This window comes from Cinclus cinclus, chromosome 6 (assembly GCF_963662255.1).
Source record: "Cinclus cinclus chromosome 6, bCinCin1.1, whole genome shotgun sequence".
NCBI lineage: Eukaryota > Metazoa > Chordata > Aves > Passeriformes > Cinclidae > Cinclus > Cinclus cinclus.
In genome coordinates, this window is record NC_085051.1 from 40,930,903 (window position 1) to 40,956,660 (window position 25,758).

Here is a 25,758-nt window from a genome sequence, read left to right on the forward strand (position 1 = left end):
AGCCAAGGAACAAACTGGTTCATCTTCCTCAGGCAACTCCTACAAAACTGACCCTTTCATAATAACTGAAAAAAACAAGGTTAATGACTGAAGTTTTGGATTCCCAAGGTTTAATATTATTAATAAAGGGTGTTAGAAGCAGTAATTCCAAAACACTCACAAGTTTCTTAGATTTTTTTTTTTTGTTGTTGTTGTTAATGCTAAGGGGAAGTGTATAATTGAATGTGCTGGAAAAAAAACTGCACTTTAAATCATGGCTTTTGCCTGCTCTTCTGGCAAATCCTCCCCATGACAATGGCACTCCTTAGGGAAAGCTCATATGAGGATAGTGATGTATTAAGTCAATAATCTCACCAAGAGTAGAAGATGCTGGATCACATTGTTACAAGGCAGCACTGCACTGTCTGCCTTCCACATTACCAACAGTTAACAATTTGCTGCTGCTGTCAGATCCGGCAAGTTCTGAAGAAGTTTGCAGCCTTTGCCAACATCCTTTTTGCCTATGTATCACCTCTGTGAACCCCTAGCTCATGCAGGTAGGAGCACTCCCTGCAATAACAAGTGGAAAAGAATAATCTAACCCAGCAGCTAATCACTGCAATGACTTCCCACCATGTATAAGCAGCAGGTGATCAACTCAAAACCTTTAGAATCAAAAGCACAGGTCCATCCCATGTGAGCCAGTGTCTATAGGAGTCATTTTCTGGAGAGATGTGACACACCAAGCCAGAGCCTCACAAAGCAAGCAGCTGCCTTACTGAACAATGCTATGGATCTCTACTAAAGAGGAACCAATGCAAGTCTGACTGGAGTCTAGTCCCCCCCCGCCACAGAACAACTATGCTAATGCAGCCCTTCTGTGTGGTAGAAAATGTATTGAAATCCAAGATTTGGTAAGAGAAATAAATGCACAGACCATGTTTAAAGGCAGACACACCCACCTGCTACCCTCTGTCTACCTGTAATTTTGATGCAAGGCTGTGAAACAAAGCAAGAACTCTGAAATGAAAGTCATGAGTTAATTGAAACATACTACACAAAAGAGTTTTTCAAATATTACTTCTTGAGATAGGAACACAGCTGTGATTTAAGTGTCATTCATGTTGGATGCTACAAGGTAGCAACCTGAACTCTGACAGAAATTGACACTGGATGAAGAGTAGGAAATGGAATAAAAGAAACATAGACAAAAATAGACTTAACACAGGACAAAGGCCACCTGATAAATCAAATTCTGCTTTCTTGAAGTCATGGATTCAATATCCAATGGCTCTTGACACTTCACAGACAAAGAACTTTTACTTGGCCTCACATTTCCTTGTAATTTGATCTTCAGCAGTCTAAAGAAGGAACTTGTTCAATATGGGAACACTGAGCAGATACCTTGGCAGCCAGTTTTGCAGATGCCACATGCACTGAGATGAAGCCTTCTCCTAAAAGCACAGGCACTGGCACTGAAATAGCTGGGAACAAAAGCTGAATGACAGCTGTCTGTAAGATTTCCAAGCTATCATTACAATCTCTAGTACATCCCCATGCTGGTCTCCACAGCATACTGGGGCTGAAAATATATCACCTGCCATTTCTACTGTAATTTCCTTGGTGCCTTCAGACAGAACTGAAAGAAGCTACAAAGAGCTGAGCTGGAACAGTCTGGCCCTGAAAACAGGCCTGCTAGGTGAGTTGTATAAATTATTAAAGGTGACCATAAAGCAAGGCAGTAAATAGGAATAAACAATTTCCATCCCTGCAGAGGGCCTGGGAGACAGGCAAGGCACAATGGCTCAGGAAATTTGAAACAGACCCTTTCAGTCAAATTTTAAAAATCCAGTGTCAGAACAAAAAAAACCTTCAGACAGCCAAGGCAAGTAGAACGAAGGTCCCCAGATACTTACAGTAAGCTTTCAAAAACCTCACCATAAGAAATGTTGTTAATCATAATATAATTCTATAGTGCTTCAAACTGTAGTGGTGCTTAGATTACAAGAAGGAAGAAACACACACACAGAGTGTACATGCAACCTCAGACAGCCTCCAACTTGTACTGGTCTGGCCGCTGGAATGCCACTGCTGTTTGACTGATGTATACTGCCTCGAGAAATTGGCATTTAGGCAGCCAGCTGGCCATGAACATAACCTAAGGATTCAGGACATGAGTCTCTTAATTTAAGGGGACCTTCTCATCCTCTGCATCTTCCAATGGAGGCAGTGCAAACAAATGCCAAAGTAACAGGGTTACTATACCCAGAGTTCTCCAGAGAGGGCATTTTATAGTCACATCTTCAAAGCACCAGAATCAGCCTGACATGCAGCAGATCTCATGTTTCTGATCCGCTGTTCCCAGGCTTCATTTTCTCTAGAATTCCCAGGAGTCCATCCACCGGAGCCCTGCCATGGGGCTGCTAGGGTTGGAGGCCATGGGTCCTATCATCCCATAGGACAGCGGATAGAAGAGGTAGAAGCTGTGGAAAGAAACCCAAATGCCCATCAAACACAGCACTGTTTTCTGTCTCAAAAAGCTCACAGCCTATGGGACCCTTGTCTTCAGGCTGCTCTAAGCTCTACTGCGAACCTTCTAATTTCTGCTCAACTCACTATATACATAGAACACAGCTACCACATGTAGTATTTTCTCTTGGAATCTGATAAAATCTACAATAATGAAAAATTTGCCTGTATTTGAGGAATATGTCACCATCATTTGGATTAGATCCACAAACAGGTTTGGAGGAGAATAGCATTTACATTGTATTCTGCAACAAAAGAGAGATTCCCTGCAAATGGAAAGATGTTCTACAATGCATTACTGGGACGCAGATGCTGAATTTAATCAAACTGAGGATGTCTGACAACGAGGGAGAGAGGGAGAGAGGGAGAGAGGGAGAGAGGGAGAGAGGGAGAGAGGGAGAGAGGGAGAGAGGGAGAGAGGGAGAGAGGGAGAGAGGGAGAGAGGGAGAGAGGGAGAGAGGGAGAGAGGGAGAGAGGGAGAGAGGGAGAGAGGGAGAGAGGGAGAGAGGGAGAGAGGGAGAGAGGGAGAGAGGGAGAGAGGGAGAGAGGGAGAGAGGGAGAGAGGGAGAGAGGGAGAGAGGGAGAGAGGGAGAGAGGGAGAGAGGGAGAGAGGGAGAGAGGGAGAGAGGGAGAGAGGGAGAGAGGGAGAGAGGGAGAGAGGGAGAGAGGGAGAGAGGGAGAGAGGGAGAGAGGGAGAGAGGGAGAGAGGGAGAGAGGGAGAGAGGGAGAGAGGGAGAGAGGGAGAGAGGGAGAGAGGGAGAGAGGGAGAGAGGGAGAGAGGGAGAGAGGGAGAGAGGGAGAGAGGGAGAGAGGGAACAAAGGCTAAGGATAATTAACAGGCAACAAAGTTTCTATTGACACGGCAACGATTCCATTCACACATTCCATTCATGAAAAGTTCAGCTTTTAGCTCTCACCTGTACAAGATGAGCAGAATCAGTGCCAGGAATCCACCTCCATATACCTTTCTAGCTGTACTGCTGGGTGACAAGAAGACAGCACAGAACTTCAGTAGTGCATCCCAGGTGATTCCTAGGAGAATGAAGAGATAGAAGTCAGAAGAACAGAGCTGATATGTTCACAGACTAGGCTAATGAAACTCTGTTAACACCAAAAGACCATGTCAATTTTTAAATTCATTTACCTTGGTAACCTTTAGAACCACAGAGATCAGCAAAGGTTCTTTTTGTCCTACCTTTCCATTTGAATAAATGGAAAAGAGACCTGGGCCCCGGATGTTAATGGGAGTTGGTATAAAATCACAGGAAAAATTACCAAGGCCAAATGATAAACAGACATGACAGAAAAGTGTTGGTAGTAAACCAAGAAGGAAGTGACTTATATACAAGAATATATAAGAACAGTAAAATAGCAGAGACCAGGAACCCCATCTCTAAATTTAAATGTCCTAAGCACTAGATATTACTGCCTCTTCAGGATGATAACAAAAACACAACCAACCAACCAACCACCACCAAAAAACCAAAACCAAATAGACAAACAAAAAATTGGCACTGCAAGCTGCTTTGTGAAAAACATTTTGACTAAGTCAATGCTTTGAAGCACTTCACACAAGCAAACAAAGACAACAAAAATAATAAACTCTTCAGCCTGAAAAACATTCAATTTAACAGTAAATCACCTTTTTCCCTACCTTGTCTTCTCCAAGACTCTAGTATTTACCTGTCAACATGCTGGAAAAAAGCATTGCAGGAAAGTAGTGGTGGAAATAGAGAACTCGTCCCATCATAAAAAAAGGAAGGTAATGAAGGAGCCACCCCAGTGTGATCTGCCCTCCAGCACGTAGCACAACTCTGGACAGTTCTGGAACACAAATAAACAGACTTTAGCAGAGAAAAACTCAGCTACAGTTCCTGTTTTCAAACTTTAACACACTAAGTAAACTCAACAGGAATGATCTTTGCAGGAAATCATGCATTGGTCTGAAATTGCTTCAAGCCTCTGCAACATCCTAGCTGCATCCTTTATAAACATATGAGCACTCCTCAGGAGAACAGTTATCAGAAGAGATACACAAAAATCTAAGTCTCAAGGTATGGCAGGAGGTTGACCATGCTCTATGTTAAAACCAAACGTGCAGTTTCTCCAGATGTGCATCAGACTAATCAGGTGATTCTGGATTCTGACAATTTTCACTGTCTCTGCAATGACAGCCATCCTGATGATCACGTTGTCAGCCCTTCCTGGAAAGAAGTGGTACCTAGCCTTTCAGAGCCTGGGGAAGGGACTAAGAGCTCTGGTGTCTGTATACAGCTTAGTCAATAACTTATTGTATAATTGAGTAGTTTCCCATCACATTGAGAACTGACTTCCCATAAAGAGATCTAAAGAATGAAGCAATCATTGATGTAAACAGGAATGGTGAAAGTATGGCTAACTAGGGCTTGTGAAAAGCTCCAAAACCTTGGCAATGGACATAATAAAGGACAATTTTATCTCTTGCATTTGTCATTTGCTTTGCATAAATATCAGAAAACATTTTTTATCTTAAAACACTGTGAAAACTACCAAGTACAGAGCAGAGCTTGATAGCAGGGCATTGATTAACTGGGCTCTATCCCTTGTAGCCAGAATAACCATGCATTATTTTTGTAGAAGATCTGTGGTGCTCACTAGTAAACTACAGCTATGAAGTTCCCACTCTTTTCCCTGTGGACACCACTTGATAATCCAAGCTCAGTGGTTTCCCACCTTTGACACACAAAGTCCTGCCATCCACACACTTTTAAGGTTCCTGCAAAAGCCATTCATGAAAAGGAAGACTGACCTCACCTTTGAGTTCAGATGTCAGCTGGACACCTCTCTTCAGTGCCACTGCAGTGCAAACTGTTATCAGAAGATATAACCCTATAGTGACCAGATTTAGCCACCAAATCACCTACACAAGACAAAAAGAAAGACTGAGGACTTTATGCTGGATGTGTGCATGTGACATGCAAACACAAAGAGTATAATAAGAGAGACAGTCCAAAAGGAGAAGGAAGAGAACAGGCAGAACCAAGACTAAGCTAACATTTGCTAAAGACATTGGCTCAGAACTTCTCACTCCAACTTACTGGGTTTCCAAGCAAATAAACCCGATAATCTGTCTCATTGACACCAGAAAAACGCAGTCCCTAAGGAAAGAGATGAGAAGAAAAACAGATATTCATTAGTCCAGTCTGTATTTTGCACAGTGTCTAAGGTGAGAAAAATTCCCACCCATGCATCTCAGGTACTACAAAAGAAAGCTGACAGCATCTTCAATGCAATTACAAGGTGCTGTGCTTCAGAAGCCACTGCAAAAGCACTTAAAAAGAAAAAGGAAGATGGATTGATCAATATACCTGGTAGTTGATGGGCCAATGCCAAGGTTTGGATGTAACTTCATTGTCCTTTGGTTTGAGGCCACTGTTTCCCTACGAATAAATCAACATAAAACTTAAATGAGCAGGCAGTTATGCTGTAGTGTCTGCCCAGAAATGTCTGTGTACACAAACATACATCAATACCCTTCCCAAGTGAAAGCTCTTTTTTGACCTACATAAACACATCATCTTCCACAATGGCCACAACTAGGACTATGAATGTTTTAATACTACTGTGCAAGTGAAAATGGTTTTTGGTGGCAAAAAAGGCAGTATTCTCTCATTTCTCTTCTTCAGCTTTTCTGCCACTGAGGATATATGTTACATAAGCAACACCTTCTTTCATTATAGACTACTGTGACAGGTTTCCCTCCGCAATGAAAAAAAAAAAAGCCTCAAAGATTACTTCCATGGAAACTCATGCAGGTGCTTCCTTACCTGAGACAGCATTATCACTGATTGCCATGGAAATGCTTTACAAAAACACTTCACAAGTACTAACAATAATATGCTTAACTATTTTTTATCTTTAAAATCTGAGAAGAGCTTCACAAACAGTAGCAAAGAATACCCTGGACTTCTTTTTCAAAATATTGACTTCTCATTTTTCAGAAGGATTGAGGAGCTGGAAGCAGAAGGGCTGTGGCCAAAAGTACAAAGGACAAGCATAGGAAAAAACTGCAAGAGCAGTCCACCTTGCAAACATTAAGTCTTCTCTTTTTAAAAAATATATATTCTGAGATAAAAAGGAAACCAGAAATCACAGCTCATTGATGAACTTGAAAAAAATCAGAAGTCTTCCATTTTCAATCCAAACAGTTACTGGCTTTTTTAAATGTCTGTTTAGCTGATTTTCCTGATTTTGACCACAGTAATATCCACCTGCCTCACAAAGAATAATTTTCCTTTAAAGCCTTACAGGAAGGTTGGGAAAACATTACATAAATAGTCTGTAGATAAATCACATCAATAGCAGAGCCAGGCATTAAGCCCAAGGTTTCCAAACTTGGACTCAGAAAATTTAGCTCCGAGACCAACCTTTTTTCTAAGTATAAATTCAAGTAGGTTGCTTGGGCATGCAAATTCTGCCCTAGCTTGCAGCCATCACCCAGATCTCTCAGAAAGTGTAATTTCTTTTTGAATGCAAGAGAGAGGAGGAAGAAAATGATAATCTGGAATCAACGATATCCTACCCGGATCATGACCATGTGGGATTCTAGCAGAATTTCTGCAAAAGAAGGCTTCAAAACATCCAGGCTGATATTGGGCACTTAAAAAAAATGGAGAGAAAAATACATTACAAGTTTGTATGGTTTACTTTTGTTTGCCTTTTTAATAATAATTGAAACTCTCTCCTCCTACAACAAATCTGCTTCCTGAACCTCTTGTAATTTTTTATGCAACTCATTCATACTCTTAAACACAGTGGTTTGCAATCAGAAGTATCCCAAATGAACTTTACAACTGCTGTACTTCTAAATTTCTTCCTTTCCTTCCAGGAGCAATAGAAATATATAAAAGTCCATGAAATAAATAGATATGTATTTCTGTCTGAAATTAGAGACATACTCTTCATAGGCTGCTGTTTATCTGTAGATAAGCCATAAGCATGGGAATGTAAAATGCATTACAACAAGAGGAAATTCTACCAAGTCAACAGCCCAGGATTTCTCTCCTTTGCTTTGCATACAGCAGCTCTCACAGGAGGAAGAACAGGAAGTCTTTTAACTCAGAACTCAGCCCAAGTCACCCAAAATTCATGGGATGAAAACTGTGTTGAAAAACCTGGGCCAGATACACATGAAACATATGTAACTCCTGGATGAGGCTGCAAGACCCACTTGTCATTACTGACAAACTTAGATCACTGTCACACACTATTAATTTCTTGATGGTACTGCAAAGTCATCATTTAGCAGACCCCCTGTAGGAGAAGGGAAAAAAAATTACACCAGAACAGACTGGATCCAAGACTTCTTTATAAATCATTGAAGTATATATGACATACTCATACCAATGACAACAATTCCCAATTAAACAATGTTAGAAATAACAGCCTGTACTGGACTGCTTCACACTTCTGTAACACATTAAAATCTGAAAATCCACAAAAAAATCTTTATACTTCCACTACACTTCAAGCATTATCACCAGTTTCCAGTACAAGCAGTGAAACAGAAAAGGGCTCTGCATCCCTGCACATACTCAAGTTCAGCAAGTTTGCACTTAAGCTGGGCAAGAACACAAATACTTCAAATGAGCTATCTGATAGCTCATCCCTTCCTTTAACAGCAGGCCAAGATGCATTCTCAATTGAAAAAGAAGTCAATTACTTACATTTAGGGTTAATATGATCTTCAAAGTTCCAGAGGGAATTGGGTGTCTCCTTCAGGTATGGTGTGCAGGTGACTTCGACTTGTTCCCAGCCCCTGAAGATCAGCAGAACAGTGAACCACCACCCCACAGGAACACTCAATATTTCAATTTCATGTTTATTTTTTCCCCATTTAGCTTTATACTTCTCCATAATGCTTCAGCAGTTGGCATTCTTACGTGCTATCAGAAGCATGTAGAAACCAAAACAGACCTGCAAGGCACTGACATCAAAATTCTACTGAATAGCTGAACCACTTTTCTCACTTTCTCACCCAAAAAGCCCTAGCTGGATATGTGGGATTTTTGAAAAGTATGCACCTTGCCAACTAGACAGTACTTTCAATTCAACCCTTACAGTCCCTCCAAAGAAAAACCCCATCGTTAATTTAAGTCAATCCGTATCTACAAGAACTCTATTACAGAAACAAAACAATTACCTTAGAGGATACTAATAACTGTTCTTTAGTCTGTCATCTTATGTCTAGCAGGTCACATCAAAGACCTTGGGAGAAAGTGCATCAAATCTGGCAGTAATATGACAGATTAATAGGGAATTTTCTATCAATCACCACTTAGTAAATTTCACTAATAATATTAAATAATTACCATTAAATGATCTGAAGGACAGCGATTACTAGTCATTAAATTAAAAAAATATAAAAATCCAATATACTCTAACCATCCTTATTTGCAGTTAACAAGTATTTTTTCCCCCTCAGATGTTACTACCATCAATATTTTGTGGAAATAACTTCCATTCATATAGTAAATTTTTACTGGGAAAAAAAGAACCCAACTCACAATATTTTTTGAATGCTCTGGATGGAGATTGGCTTTTTTTTTCAACTGAACACATTATGTACCCATGAGCCCAGTTTTATGGTGATGTCTAAGTGGCATTTGCACTCCAGGCCAGGCAGTTGCCAGAGGTGCCTGCTCTATGATTCAGCATCCACAGGATTCCTTAGAATCTGGTTTTACCACAACACAGTGAAGGGAAGTCTAGAGCAGCAGAAAAGGAGGCAGCTCTCAAAACAGCAGCAACATGAATGCACAGCCTCTGCCTCAGGATCCATGTCAGCATCCCACATGGTGCAGCTTTACAGACAGGGCAGCTTGCTTGGCATCAGCCTGGATGTCTCTGCACACACCTCGTTTGAATGATGAAGATGTATAATTCAAGGACATAAAATCCCAACCTCTGCTAATAGCAGCTTGGAACCACTGCCTTTCTTCAGATGCTGCATGCAAAAATTGCAAAGGTCTTCTAATCACAAGGTAAATTAATACCAACAAAAAGCAATTTTGAAGATTGTGGTACAGAACAGCATGAACTGCCCCAGTTTCCAGCGATTTTTGTAAACCCCAAAGATAAATAACACATTAAATAATATGTCTGTCATCCCCTCATGGCCTTACCAGATGACAAGATCTATGTCCACACCACTCTTGACCTCTTAATAAGGGATATTATTTTTCAGAGCTGTATACCTTTACTGTAACAGACTGCATAATCCTAACCCAGATCTTCCCCTCTCCTCGTATTTTTAGTACCTGCTAGTTACATTTTTATTCTCTTAAAGAAATGGAAGAAATGTAGTTATTGCTTATTCTAAAAGTACCACTGAGTGAAGGAACATGTCAGCTCAACCCCTGCCAGGCTGGATGGGGATTACAAACTATTTACCATTTTGGCAGAGTCTTTCCAGAAGATCCCAATATACACCCTGTGGCTACATGGGTTAGCCGGACCTGACTCCGCAGGACTTTGATGAGCTTCCCAGTCTTTCTGCCTACCACTTCAATCCTCCAGAAGTCATTGGAGTCTCCTGTTCCATTCTATCATGCAAACACACCATTGGAGAAAAAAAAAAAAATCACAAAAATAGAAAAAAAAGAAAAAAAATAAAGAATGTCCAAACTAGAAGACACACAGAACTGGAGCACTGCAAATAGGAAATTCTGACACTTCACTGGGTGCAAAACTAAAAATACTAGCCCAGACCAGCCTCTCTCATGCTTCACAGAAGAGATTCCCCATCAGGAAGACATCATTCTAGATATAAGCAACCACTTACAAATACATCTCTATCTTGCCAACCTTAATTTTGTTTGCTTTCAATTCATTCTTGACTGTAGCTCAGAGTTACAGCATAAACAGGGGCAACTTGGCTGCTTCACAAAAGGGAATTAGGCAACAGATCTTTGCATTTAGAAATTCAGACCTCAAAGCATATTTCATCTTTGTGATTCAAAATTCTGTCATCATTCTGTCAAAAAAACACTTGTCTATGTGACAAGGCCAAATACATAAAATAATACTTGTCAGAGAAACTTCAAGGTTGCTCAGTTTGTCATTTCTGGAGCTGAATGCTGCCAAAGCTAGACAGTAAAAGTTTAAATTATTTTTCTATCTGTGTTCACATTAAATAGACCTTAAATATAAGACATTTCATACTACATCAGTTTTTTTTTCCCTGAGGATGGCAGATGTCCACCTATCATCCTGGCTAACAAACTAAAACAAGCAAAATAAATTCCCTTGGCATGATATGAACTCTTCCCAAAAGAAGAAGCTTTTGTTTTATCTTGCCTTCACTTACTATTCCATAGCCAGTGACCTGAAAATGTTTCCTTGTCAGGGGAGCCTCATGCTGGTGACTGTGCAGATTTCTAGAAGTTCTGAAATGAAATTAAAAGTCAAACCTTTGAACCTTGTCAATTTGTGATAAAAACATTGGTTTGAGCCATTCAGAGATCTGCCAGTACTCTAACCACTGAATTCCAGCTGAAGGCACAGCAGGATGCAGCCTTAACCGAATGGGAGACATGAAGTGAAACTGTCACTTCCCAGCATGTCACTCTGAGCTTATGCCACACTGGGCAGCAACAGAAATTGATGACAGCATAAATAAATCCAGACCTCAAACTACAATGTACCACCTCTAAAAGGAAGAGATTTTCAGTTTGCTCTGTTTTGTTGGGTTTTTTTTGTTTTGTTTTTGTTTTTTTTTTTTTTTTAATTAACAGTAAAAATGTGACAAAGAGACCTGTCTTATAAGAAGAAAAGCAAGATCCTGCCTTTTTGTGATTATCAGTTTTGCTTTTGTGGAGAAAGACTGTAACATTTAGGGGGAAATCAGTGGTCACCATTTAGCACCAGCACAGTGCAGACAAAGAGCCTCCCACCCTGGCAGGGTCTGCCAACTGAGGCAACCAGAGAAACCTGGCCATAGGCCATCAGTCCTTGCCAAAGGTGCTGCTGCCATCGGCACAGACATGGCTGTCCCTGCTACACCTGCCAGATCCTTCCCCAGCAATGTCAACTCACTCCCATGCTAGAGACCTCATCAGGACTTAACCCATTTTGGTTAATCAAGATTTTATCATCCTCATTACCATATATTTGACAGTAAACTTCCAAATTCCAAATTTAAAAAAATAAGTCTTATAATCATTTTGGAAACATAAGCAATGATTTGTGCATGTGCCATACTGAATACAATATATGATTTCCTGGCTCGCTAATTTAGAGGTTCTGTTAAGAAATCAAAGCTGTGAAAGCACAGAGCATTTTGGCACAGTGGCATTAGACTAGACAAAGATTAAATATCAAGTCACTGAGGTTCCCCTGCTTCCTCTTAGGTATTCCCTGCAGAAAGGGAAGGGATCGGTTTCCATTTTCATTCAAAGCATTTAACTGCTATGACCTCAGTGCTGTTGAGAATGTCAGTGGGTGGATACTGCCTATGAACATAGGAACAGGATACTTGCAGTACACTGATTTAAAAACCCTATATTCTATTTGTCTAGAAAATTCAGCATGGAGACAGGCAACAGAGTGAGGGTTTTGAAACTGCTTCTCTGGAAGAGTTACCCTGATTATTGCACCTCACACAACTGAACAAATCTCCCTGCTGCTTAGGTAGGTAGTTCTAACAAAGTTGTGTGGTTCTCTTAAAAGTTTCTCATTTAATAGAAACTTTTCAAAGCGTGAACCACAGAAGAAAAACTCTACAAACCTCACATTGGAAATTCACACATGCAGATACCTCTCTCTGTCACACAGACTGCTTGTGCTCATCTAACCACAGTCTTGAGCAGGACAAACCTCCCACCAATTCTATTCAATCACACAATCTCTCTGAAACCCAGAAATCATCCTTACTCTTTATGTTCAAGACGAATAATATCTCCATGCTTCACAAACTCCACAGGGCTTGAGGGGTCAGACAGATCTGCTGAAGGAAGACAAACAAATCGTATCAATGCACAAACTTACAAACTTACTAGGGTCTTAGAAAGTTTCTTGCTGATCCTTGTGCCTCAAGCAGATATTAAAGTAAACAAAGTTGTGTTGACTCAAAGCCTGGTGTAAAACATTGCTCTAGACTCTAACCCTAAGAGCTACTCCAAAAAATGTCAACTATAAATGACTCTTATAGATTTTCTTATATATGTACGTTATTTTCATTCTTTGCTCTTTAGACAATTCTTGTTAATTTTTATGAACACATGTGGCAGGTAAAAAAAGGAAGCCACGAGACCAAGCATGCTGCAGCTACATACACTACATAATCCAAAACAATGGCTTTCTGTACAAACCATAGACCATCACATTCAGCATTCTTATCTTGTCCCAAGCAATCATCCATAAAAATCTGTCAAACACAGTGTACCAGACTGTAACAGGACACAGCCTTCCCAAGACTCTTAGCCACAATAACAGATTGCAAAAAATATTAACTCAGTTCAGACAAATTTCCTCTCTGCTGTTATTTGCAGGCCTAAACAGCTGAAGATTTGTCAATGCAACCTCCAGCTAAGTAAAGCTTATTTACTTCAGCTATACAATCTGGAGAAGGACCAAAAACATAGCAGACACACACAGTGTAAGTCAAGATGGAGACAGCTTCCCTTTGTTCTTTCTCCTCTCCCGCTCATATCCATGAAGGATACCCTGCCCTGGAAAGAACTCAGAATATTGTGAAAAACAGAAGCAGCAGTTATAAGAGGCACTTCACTGGTATTTCTTACCTGTATCTGAATCATGTTTCTTTATGAGCCACAGGTTATTCAAATCTTTATGTAAGTAGGCAGTGACCTGAAATGACAGGATTAATTACTTTATGTAACAAGAAAAAGCTGTTGATAGCAGTCACACATTCACCAGCAAATCAAAGCCCCAAATGAATGCACCAACCACAAAGAAATCCTGGGATTACCTTTATGACAGTGCCCCTAGGAAACCATTTATGGGCCACTCCATAACCCAGATGATACCTCCTAGTATACCTCAGGGTATAACCCATACTCAGAAGCACTACACTTCATGGCAGTTCACATGCACCAACAGCCTCCAAACACAGTCTGACCTCCTTTCACCCTGTTCCACAGGCTCCTTCTACAACAACAGAATACCCAAACTAGAACTCTTGAATAATCACAGACCACTACCTGAACCAGGAAATAGAAGCAGCACTGGCTTTACAGACAGTAGGGATTTAGGACAATAGGCCAACTGCAACAACTATAATATCTGCCAAAAGATGCAGGCAAGGTAAGGATTCAGGGATCACCTATTACAGCCACATATACTACACAGCTAACCCTTGCCAGCCTGCTCAGCCTCACACAGAGTAACTGCATTACTGCTACCATGGACACAAAGACCATCTTATTCCAGGCTGCAGCTCCCCAGAGCATGTGGAACTGTACTCCCTTCACTCACCTCACCCTTACAGAGCAGTAAGCCCTGCTCTGTGGGACCCCAGCTCAGTGCCTCACCTGTGCCTTTCTCTTAGGTGGGAGCAGATGGCCCAGTGGGTGGTTAAGAGGCAGAATACAGAGGAGTGTCTGACAATGGGGAAAAAGGGAGAGTTAGGGGTAGAACCTCATACCTTGAGGTCAAGCTATAAGGAGAGGAGGGGAAAGTAGAAGCAGAGAGATCACTTTTTCCTCTCTAAATCTCCTCCCAGGTCTAAGTTCCCTTCCCCTCTCCAGCGCCCTGAAACTTCCCTAGAACGCTACTGTTGTCCTACCACCAGGGCAGGGAGCACAGTGTGGAAATCTCCACCCTTTCCCATTTTCCACAAGGAACTCCCATCAATGTCCTCTACAAATTGCCTTTCCCTGCTTTTAGTGTCATAAAGCATGATCTGCACTCCAATTTTGCTTATCCTTGAGACAGTTTAGCATGACATCTCCATATACTGCAATAAACATTAATGTCACGGTAGAGTACTAGAAATTCTGATTGTGACAAGCAGCAGGAAAAAAAGAGCCAAGACAAAGTTTTCACTTCTGAAAACTTCCTCCTAGCCATAGAGACAACAGGGAGTTAAAAACCAAACACTTGTGTTTCTTTGGCAACTTTCTTTCAAGGATCTCAGAACAATTTTTAGATACCAATAATCAAACTGCAGAATACATTTTGGTGAAAGTGCAAAATCAGCAAAGATTTGTGATGCTTGATGATGATGGACAAAAATAACAAATCCACTTAATGTTTGTACTTCTTAATTAGAAGTAGTTACATGATTTCTGATTTCTACTTTCATTTAATTGCTTATTGCTTTCACTAATTGCAATTAATGAGAAGCCCTTAGTTCAGATGGTTTCCATATGGCTACATTGGCTTACAAACATACAGCATCTAACTTAATGAGCAAAGCATTACAAGTTCTTTAGTGACAGATGAAGGAAGCAAGGCACTAAAGAGAGGGATTCATGTAAGGTCACAGAGGTCAGTGGCTGGAGTAAAAACAGTATACAGCAGGTTTATTCTCTTGCTTTTAATATACAGCCAGAAAAGCTGTAAGAGAATGTTCTCATTTTAAACACAGTTTTACAATCTTCCTTGAGGTATCTTTCATTCTCTTGGACTCCATTTATGGATAGTGGTCTTGCAAAGCCTTGTTACTGTAAGTCACCCCTCTGGTGCAGTGTGATAGGCTCTCTTCAAGCCTCCTTTTTAGTCACAGTTCCAAGACAAGTACACAGCTGTGGCACTGAGAGGGCAACAAATGCTGACTGAACAGGTAGCTCCTACCAGTTTGGCCCCCAATGCTAAGGTAACTCAGTGGCTGTAGTCACAGGCAGTACTAGCACAGCACACCAACCTGCTGCTGGCGAGCCCCAATGCCCTCCGGATACAGGTGCCAGTGGGAGTGAAGGTATCCCCCTGCCATCCGAAGGTTCTTCATTGTGACCACAGACCCATATGCCAAATCTGCTTAAGAAAGAAGGAGGCAAAAAGATAAAAGGCAGCTCTCCTGTATCTCCCCCAGTTACTCTACAGTGCTCAATTAGGCATGCATTCTCCATTGTTTGATGGAAGTTTGTTTCCTGCTTGACACATTACTCCACAGGGCTCATTGCAAGCTGTCTCCCATGCCTAGCCAGGATTCAGTGAAATTTTTATATAACATTTGGCTGAAACACTTAAAACTCTCCCACTAAGTTTGAACATAAATAGACGTGGTAAGGTATTCCTTTGTTTCAATTTCATAAACAGAGTTTTGAGATAGTTTTCCCTAAGAGCATGCAGTCAAATTAAAACACTACTGACCCCTACAGCAATATGAGAGGGAAGGGAAGCAAGCTCAGCTATTGGAGAGCAGAGCTGATACACTGGCTTAAGACATTTTCCTTCCTAGCCCCCCAATGCAAGTGAGAAAACTCAGCCTTTGAGAAAAGACCTGATGCTCTCCCAGTGACAGCTCTGAAGCAGGAGACAGACAGAAAAAAGCTGAAGTAATCAGAAAGCTAAACCATTTTAAAGGCCCAGTAGTCCCTAGCCAACCTGAGGATTAGGGAACAACCACAGAGCCTTCTTTCTGCTAAATTCAGACGCATTCTGATTACAACACAGCTGGACCAGTAGCACACTTGTATTACAAAAGTTGATAGTTTCCATTTACACATATTTTGGAAACAAACCTTACATCTGAACACCTACAAACCTAAGATGAACAGGAAAAACAGCTTTTTGTTGTCTCAAGTAATATAGAACCAAAGAATAACAAGATGTATGCACACAAGTCAAACCCCTCAAAATGGCATCTTTCCCTCTAGATGGAATATGATGAAACAGCTAGTGACCATGCACTGAACATGGTGGTATTTTCAGTCTTTTTCTTTCTGCTAATACATAAAACTGCACAGAGGAAGAGCATGGATCTGACCTTGACCATGGAAGGCATAATTCACACTGCCCTGCACTGAGTCATGCGGACACTGTTTTTACTTAAGTTCTCATGTACACTGACAACATTCAGAGGGCTTTATTCATTTGGACACTCACGCTCTGGAATGGAGACATTATGAAGATTGTTCCCAATCAGCTGAGATTGAAAAGCTGAACTGAAGAAACCATCCCCAGGACCACTACAAAATACAGCAAAGAATATGACAATTCGAAGTCTCAGTATACAGCATATAAACATCTGTCATGCACTACCAAGTTGTTTTTACAGAAGAAAAATTATAAAACCAGACTGGGCATGTGAAGAAGAAGAGTGGGTGCAGTTCCCTTAAGAGGCATACTTCTCCAATGTTGTGAATCACAGCAAGATAGAGTCTTGCAGGAAATCGTCCAGAGCTGCAAGGGCTTGAGGTCCCAAAAATGTACAAAGCATCAGAACTGTCTTTGGAGGCGTCCTTACATATAAACTGACCCATTGTCAGGACAGATATAACAAAGCCTTTCTCTGTGGCTCCTGTAGTCTTACTTCTGCTAAGAAGTTAGTGGTAAGACCAGTCAACATTAACTGAAGAATAACAGATTTCTTTTTCTATTCTTTACAGTGAAATGCTTATTCACCTCATTTTTTAATGCTGGCATATGGAAAACATTACAAGTTCTTTCCTTGTAAAAAGTATCCCTTGGCTGCAAGCATTCAGGAAAGAGCCCTCCCTTCAGGCACACCCAGACTCTTTTAATCACAGCCATTTTTCAGGAATGCAATTACTTTTTTTTTTTTAATTACAAAAAGACAAATAATGGAGTTGAGATATTTTCAGGTCCCAGAAAAAAGGAAAAAAAAATGAGACAGAAAGTTTGGTTAGGTTACTTACTTGGCATTTCAGAAAGTCTCAAGCTCAAATTAAATTTCTCTGCCAGCTTGGCCAGAGAGTTGGGGAAGGGAATCTTTAAAAGACACAGCTTGCAGCTGTGCTTCTGACAATAAAAGTGGAGCACCATATAACCAACAGCCTTTAATTCAAAGCAAAGACGAGTAACTCCTCTGGAGAAAATGTTATGAAATACCTTCTATTCAACACTGCAAAATGAACAGCAAACATAGCAGTGTAGAGGGCAAGCGGGAGCACGATGAGGCAGAGTACACGAGCCAGTAAATGCTTCCCAAACATGACCTGTAACAAACACAATCTGGATCAAACAGCGCAGGAACAACTTTGCTCCTTATTTCACAAGACTCTGATCAGCACTTCTATAGCTGGAGCTTGCTGTGCAAGAAACCCCACCAGGCTGTAGAATTATCTCAAAGATAATTTGCCCCAGAGAGGGGCAAAAGCTTAGGCAGACCTTGCTGTGTATCTCCAAAAGCTGAAGCTATGGTGACCCTGAAAATCCTAGGGTCATGGGAGAAAAGACAAAAACAGGCAACAGGAGATTTCAGCATTCTGAAGTGCTGAGCATCCCTAACTTTGGCAAAGGAGGTTGGGCAGCCCCCATTGAAAATACTTTGAGAGCAAGGACCTTAATTTGACTATCAGTGGTACACATCTCGACCCAAAATCCCAGCAAAGAGATGGCTTCCAAAATAGTAACTACCAAAGCTAAGCACGAGAAAAATGAAAATTTGTTCCCTCAAAAAGTCTATGCAAATGTGAGTGTAACCAGGATATCTTGGGGATCTAGATATACTTCACTTAGAGAAATCACCTTGCTTAGCAAGGATGCTCTCACACTGCAACTTCTAGTATTACTCAGCCAGAAGCTACAGAAAAGTCAGCAGCAAAACCTGTTCTTCAGATGTCCCAAAATGAATGCAAAATATTTTACTTCAACCAATTGAAAACATGTTTTGCAAACAGATGCCAAAGAACCTATTACCTTTACAGAACCTACTGACACTGCTGGTAGTAGAGTAAATAATGCAAAAAAGAGGGTGGATAATAATAAGCTGTGGAAGAAGAAAAAAATTAAATAGCAAAAACTGTTTGCTAAATGCCCACACTAACTTCAAAGTGGATGAAAGCAGATGCACTTGCTATTCTCCATATTTTTTAACATGATATGTATCATATAATCATTAAGCTAATCATTCTTCATCCCTTAGTACCCAATTAATTCAGAAGGAATGGGAAAAGCTGAACACATTGCAAAACTCACTGAAGTCAACAAAGGAAAGAGCTGTTCAGTTCAAGTACTTCAGCAGAACACTTAATAACTACTGGACACTTAGAAAAATGCTGATTGATGGTACATAACCAAATATAGGCAGTGGAGAGGCTTGTGAACTAACCTCCAGTTCCCTACTTAAAAAGGCCTCAATATGCCTCAATTTTCATGCAATTGTTTTCTTTAACTAAAGACTTCAATGCAAAGTCAAAATCAGAAAGTACATGTGAAAGATAGCAGTGAGCAAACCAGAACAATGGACCAACACAAGCTGAGAATTCTAGAAATCAAGTTAGTGCCCAAAAAATTGCATGTAAATAATCATTAGTATCTTCCTAACAAATGCAGAGATAAGTTATTCAGGCTTTCAGGAGATTAATCCTCACCTTTTTTTTCCTCTCCTCAACCACCAAGGCTGCCAAATAGCTATTCAGAAAGCATCTACCTTCTGGAGTAAATTTCTTTACATATTCTAACACTCAGGGGTTTGCTGCCTTTGCTGCCAGCAGCACAAATGAAATCACTCTGCAGCTGTCTGCTGGCAGAAAGCTTAGACATGATGGATTTGTTCTATTTCAAATGCAATTAACTGACTTTGCTCAAGAAGTGTTTCTCTGGAGTTGGAACATTGAATCTTTGCAGCCCATATTGATTCACATTAATCAAAGAAAACAAACCACAGGAGGAACAGAAGTCCCCCCATGCCCCCACTGTTTTTAAGACAAGACAAAAACAGTAAGTGAAAGAAATAGAATTTTCAAGCCTCAAAAGAGGCTGAGACGAGAACTGAACACCTTTTAAAAGATATGACTGAAGAATTTGTCTTCCTGCCAGTTGCAAGACAGCAAATGGTACATCAAGGCGTTTCTTCAAATAGCAGATTTCACGCTTTGCAAACATAAAATGCAACATATATTGGAGCAGGACACTCAAAAACCCACAAGCAAATTTTTTAGGGCTTAGAAGAACTAAATATTTGTGAAATCAAGCAGGCTATGGCTGCCTTCATCCTCCTAACTGGCTATGGAGACTGAAGGTTGCAGAGCATTTCTTTGACTCATGATGCTCCGGCTATGCAGCCTCTGCTCCCTTACTCTCACAAACCAGAGCCTGAGCTCATGCTTGTGCAAACCAAGTCCTGCAAGACATGCCTGTCTGCCAGGTAGCACATACTCCTTGGAAGTAGGCTACAGTGCTGGACAACATCTTGCTTTGGGCCACTGTAAAGCCACTTCCAATGAGTATTTCTAGCTTAGAATGAAGATTTAGCCTTCTGGAATGGTAACAGTTTCTCTCAGGAAAAAGTAACAATCTTTCTGCTGTGCTTGTATACTATTATGCCCTGCTAATATAAGCGTGTTTGTTTTTTTCAAAAGTCTGGCAGTAATTTTTTCATTATAATCTTAATCTCTATTTTTCATCACCCACATCAGATGCCTCTCTTTGCTGCAGACAGTGTATCTCTGTTTGGGTACTTGCAGGGTTGTCAAAGTCTAGGAGAATTACAAAGCAAACAAAACAAAGAAACCCTTAGAGTAAAGAAAAGCCTTTGAAACTCACCAGTGACAGGCTGAGGTTCCCCAGCAAGTCCCATAGGTCATAGATTGTGTTCAGGCCAACCAAGAGGACTACAAAAAGGCCAACAAATTTTACCCCCATTGCTCCAGCAAGGCTCACACCAGTCAGACTCAGCCAGAACCACCAGGAGGCAGAAAATGGCCTGCAGGACCAGTAGAGTGAGTCAGTAAATAAAATGATGGCTACATGAATTGGCAGCCTATGATCACAAAAACAAATAACAAATCAGTCACCCCACAAAATTACCGTCCACCTTCTCAGGAACCCATAAGAAATGGAAAAACAAGTTTTTCATTTAGTTTAGAGTCACTCAAGGATACTGGTTTCAGATCCAGGCTTGTGAAGCCTTGATACAGGCTTTAGGTAAATTCAAACCAGGAGCAACCCTTGATCTCCCATTCAAGGATGGAAACACAGACATCAGGTACAAGCCAAAATACTAGTGTGAAGAAAGTCTGACTACATGGAAGTTCTGAGAACAGAAACAAGAATTTTGCTCCATAAAGTGCAAACTTGCTTCTCTCAGAAGTTTAGGGACATGGGGAAGAACAAGAGGCAAAGAGCAGCCAGCCTTACTAAATCAAGAAAGCCTGAGCAGAAAACATCTACCCAAAACACAAATAAAAGCTGCAGCAAAAAGCAAAAAAATTATAAACTGACATAAAATTGAATCATTTAAAAGAGATGAGAAAAAAATTACAGCAGAATTTAAAACCTTTTTCTTGCTGATTCCTAATGCCTTGATGTTTTTATTTCAACTAGACAAAATCCCCATGACCTGCAAAGCAACACAGCAGCTAGAGTTGTCTTTTAATTTGCAGAATATCAACTACTTTGACAAGAGGATTAGTTCTAAGCTATGAAAAAATAAATTTAGATCAAGGCACAAAGAGCTGATCAAGCACTGTAATTTAGTTTTTGTATTCCCTGGGGAATGTGCTGTAGATAAGGATGGTCTTGGATACCATACATGATGCTGCAGGCTGCATTTCAGACACATGAACTGTAGACACACTAAGATTGATACAATCAGTTACTAAATGTTTCATGAAATAAAAAATGCTCATATATAACACAGCATTTCAACTATAATGTCTTTGAATTCGGGATGCATTTCAAGGAAACTAGTCTGTGCAGCCCAGCTACGAAGAAGCCTTCTGACATATCACAATGCCTATAAACCACCACCCTCTCTGAATGGGTCTATAGCAAATATCCTCAGCAACTCGACTACTTTATTCAGAATCATCCTGCCGATATCTCCCTCTAAGTTTTTGTAGCCATTTCTCTCGACCAAACAAATTATACTATTTACCTCAAAGAGCAGGATTTTTATAGGCGCTTGTAGTCACAGGTAAGCTGGTGTACTCCAATCACAATACTTTCTCCCTAACTACACAAACCCTCATAGTAAATTTATTTTTTGCTATCAACAGTCATTTTCACGCTCAAATTTCCTGAAATAATCTCATTTCAGCCATGCACACATCACCATGGCAGACATCACTTTAACTGTGTGAAAGTTAAATACCTATAGTTTAATAAAATTATCATCTTTATCTTACCTGTCTGCACAGCTGTTACATTTCACCATACTCAGAACAGCTCCCATGAGAAAGAACATTAGAATGGGATCTAGCAGAATATATTGGGACAACGTAATACAGCCTGTATCTGCAAAGAGACACACAGCAATGTCAGAAAGACTTGCAGTTCCAAAGTGAATCTAAGATTGTGGGAATTCAGTTTCCTCAGTGTATTCAAGACATGAAGAAGGTGGGAAATTTTAGAAACAGGAGATCACAACATTTCACCTTATACCAGGACAACAAAGGGGAAAAAACCAAAAACAAATAATAAAAGACAAACACAAAAAACAATACCAAAAGGCAGTACAGCTGTATCTGTGAAACATCATTTGCAAAGTGCTGATAGTATATTCAGATGGAGAGGATTACAGCCACCATTGATCTACCCTAAGGCACAACCATGGTGCCAGAGGATGCCAGAGGAGAAGTCATCTTTCAGATGGTACCTATAAAAGATGAATATGGCTTTGGTACTTGAAGTCTCCATTTCTCAATATCTGTGCGTCCTCACAAAACCTCTATTTTGGCAATGCCACTTGCAAGGTCAATTTCTCCACCTGGCTCCATTTGACAAGGAACTTTATTAATTTCTTATTGTGAAGTCTTCTAAAGTAATGCAGAGGCTGTTAAACATCTCTATAATTCATACGGGAAACATTAATGTTTCACTACTGGGCAAAATCATTACTGATCATCCACTTCATAAAAATTTTTAAAATTAAGGTACAATCTAATCCAATACTGTGGTTATGTAAATAACAGAAGCACCTATGAACTAAACAAGACTGTAAAGTTCTTAAGGGGTCCACCAATTAAAAAGCTGCATGCATATATTAATAAAAAATAGTGGAATTACTCTGCTTTTGAGAAAATCTCTCATTAACCCAAATACCCCCTGGTTAGGTAATACATGGTAATCCAGAAATTAAATTATCTGAACTATTAAGATACTCAATTTTGCTGTAGCAGAAGACCTACCAAAAATAAGGATGAAAGCTGTGAGTAAGGCTGCTGGCAGTGATTTTGACAGTTCCAACACTGTGAGGTGGGCAAAGGGAACCAGGCAGGAGCCAAGAAATGCACAAAACTGCAGGAAAAGATCATGGGAGAAGTTATAACCCCACCCATGGTGGACAAGAGATTGCACCCTTTCCTTCATCTTCCACACCTACAACAGGAGGTGTTGCTGCAGCTGAACTGAGTCACAAAGAACATCAGACAAAAGCCAGCTGAACAAAGACACTGCTCAGAGGACAGAGGCTTTGTCTGTTCTGCAGAGGTGTCAGTAACAACAGCCACTCACACTCTTGCTAGACTACACGAGATACCATAAAAGAATCTGTCTAGTAGGTGCACTACACTCGGCCTTTTTTTAACAAGATATTAAATTATGAAAGCTAAGAACAAAATACATTTGCACCTTGTATCTTTAGCAGACCGGATTCCCCTCTCCTACACAAATGAGACCAAGGATAGTTGGAGGAGAAAGAAGAGAAATCAAAACAAAAGGAAGTAAGACCACAGTAAAATCATTATCTTTCATGTCTGTTTCTTGCACCTCTCCCACCTTTGGCTCAGGGAAATCTAAAGCCATGAACTTCTGGAAACTAAACTAAGAAAACATGCCTTCCCAGTTTTCAGTTTTCTTTCTAGGAAGTAGCAATTGGTCACTGTTTCTCCTTCTGACTTTTCTGCTGCCAGTTACATGGTTCTTGCTCTTCCTAAATAGCAGTACAGCCAGGGTTTCAGATCGAATACAACTCTGAATTCTGCCCTGCTGTCCCAGGCTCCATCAGCATACTCAGCTCAGTGTCACTGGTGGTGGCAAAATACAGGTGACAGTGGATGATCCTGCCTTTTTGATTTCCTTGGCTCCCCAGCAGATTAGCCAGGCACCATGGAGTGAGAGAAGCTCAAACTCTGCAACGTCTGCCTCGCAGAACAGGCAAGACACCTATCCCTTGCAGCAGTGTAGTCTCACTAATTAGCAGGAAGAGCTGGCCTCAATTCCCACCTTAATTTCTTACCTGACCTCTCACAGAAATACACTAAGACTTATTAACAATAGAACCACTAACACTTTTCAAAGGAGCTTAAAAATAAGGCTAAACAGACCTCTGCCCTAATCAAAGAGAGCTGTTTTTGAGATGTAACACTGTATTGAAAAGCACAGGGAAGCTAACCAGCTTGACACTAGCCTGCAGAGCCTTACCCCTCTCATCCCTATGTAGTTGTGCTGCTCATATCGATCCCCTGGCTTTTGGAAAGGAAATGTACCATCATAGCCACTAAGGTAGCCAGCAAGTCCAATCAGCATCTGAAGAGGAAAGGTGAAAAAACTGGTCAGGAAAATCACACTGGAGGAAAAAGTATCCAGGCTAGCAGCAGGTAAGATTTTTATAGAAGCCACATTGATCCAGAGGACAAATAATTCAGACACATCATATAAAAGGGAGTTTATTTAAAGAAATCATACACATACATACTGTCCTTTGTCTAAAGGCAAAATCAGAATTATTTCTGCAACAAACTAAGGATGACTGCAAGCTCAAGAAAAATACCAGGTGTGGAATTGAGCCGAGAGAATTCTCTAGTCTCCCACAGCTCGCTATCCCCTTAGATTCAGAAGATTCAGTATGAAAGGAAGATAACCTTGACAAGGCAGGAGGATGCACTTTCATCCACATTACATGCTGTTGCTAGAACAAGTTAATTTACAGAACAGGAAATCAGAGCTCTCAGGGTCACTTGTGGCAGACATCACAATTGCTCACAAGTTATCAGGAACTGTTTGCTTCCTTTAAAATGTGGGCTTCCATTACACATGCCCTCCAAGGGTCACTGATTTTTTCATGTCAAGCCTTTCAAAAACCCAACATGCAATACTGCTTGGTTTTCTTATATTTGAAGCATTTTTTGTGAAGCCAAAAAGTTGCAAGTTGAGGCTCTGGACACAGAATGCAAATTGCTATGATGTCAACAACAGTCAGGAAGGACTTTGTTGTTCACCACATCCTTTGGCCAGAAGGCAGAGGCAGACTTTTATTGGACCACTCCTGTGGTTTCTAAAACATGTAAAAGAAAAGCAGTTTACCTTCCCCAAAGGGGGATGGACATCAAAGAAGAAGGTCCGATTAATGTAGTAACTTCCCATCTTCCCAAAATGAGTTTCATCCCAACTGGAAAAAATACACCAACAAAACACAAACCACAATGACCCATCTGCTACAATACCAAAGAGAGTAAACAAAAAAAAAAAAATAGTAAAAATCCAGGAAGATCTTCATACTTATGCTTTTTATAGTACAGAGGATTACTGCCATACATTCCATACGAGACAATGCATTATACTCTGCGAGAATAATGAAGAGCACCGCAGCCATTCACAGTTTGATATTATCACTCCAAAATCTTTGGCTTGACCTTTTGATTCCAAATTGACCTTAGCGAGGTTCAAAAGTCGGCCCGCTGCACACAGATCCCCAAAACCGCCTCCCCGGGACCCGGCGCCCGCCCCGCAGCACGTCCCGAGAGCAGCGGGGAGGGCGCTGGGGCCAAGCCGGGCTGGCCCTCACCGCCACGTCCCGTCCCTCCACTTGCCGGGGGTAAACAGGGATCCCTCCCACGCCGGGCAAGGCCGGGCCGGGAGGAGGCGGGCACGCACCCACCCGTACCCCGGGGCCCGTGCCCTGCCCGGCCGGAGGGACGCACGCCCCGCCCCGCCCCGGCCCGTACCATACGTGCGGCGGCTCCCGCAGGCGGTGGAAGCGGGAGGCGAAGCTGAGGAGGGTGACGAGGGCCAGCGCGGCCGGGCGGGTGGCGGCGGGACGTGCCGGCCCCTCCGGGCCCCGGCGGGGCTCCCGCTGGCGCGGCGGCATCCGCGGGCATCCGCCGCGCGCTGCAGGGCGCCGGGCGCGGCGCATCCTGGGCGCGGAGTGCGGGCGGGGCGCGGGGCACGCCGGGGGATGCA

The 25,758-nt window shown here is 41.3% G+C and overlaps 1 protein-coding gene across 1 annotated transcript; it reads right to left on the minus strand.

The window, feature by feature from the left end:
• Positions 1-2,348: 2,348 nt before the first annotated feature.
• On the minus strand, positions 2,349-25,609 carry POMT2 (protein O-mannosyltransferase 2). Its single transcript, XM_062494676.1, has 21 exons — positions 25,524-25,609; positions 24,883-24,967; positions 24,001-24,105; positions 22,767-22,875; positions 21,765-21,873; positions 20,182-20,341; positions 17,524-17,630; positions 16,558-16,640; positions 15,374-15,483; positions 13,290-13,356; positions 12,421-12,493; positions 10,856-10,934; positions 9,940-10,091; positions 8,214-8,305; positions 7,070-7,146; positions 5,856-5,927; positions 5,586-5,645; positions 5,302-5,407; positions 4,192-4,332; positions 3,426-3,540; positions 2,349-2,462 (listed from the first exon to the last, which is right to left on the minus strand). The coding sequence occupies exons 2-21, from the start codon at positions 24,940-24,942 to the stop codon at positions 2,357-2,359; spliced, it is 1,983 nt and encodes a 660-aa protein (XP_062350660.1). The 5' UTR covers positions 24,943-24,967; positions 25,524-25,609; the 3' UTR covers positions 2,349-2,356.
• Between the last annotated feature and the right edge of the window lie 149 nt (positions 25,610-25,758).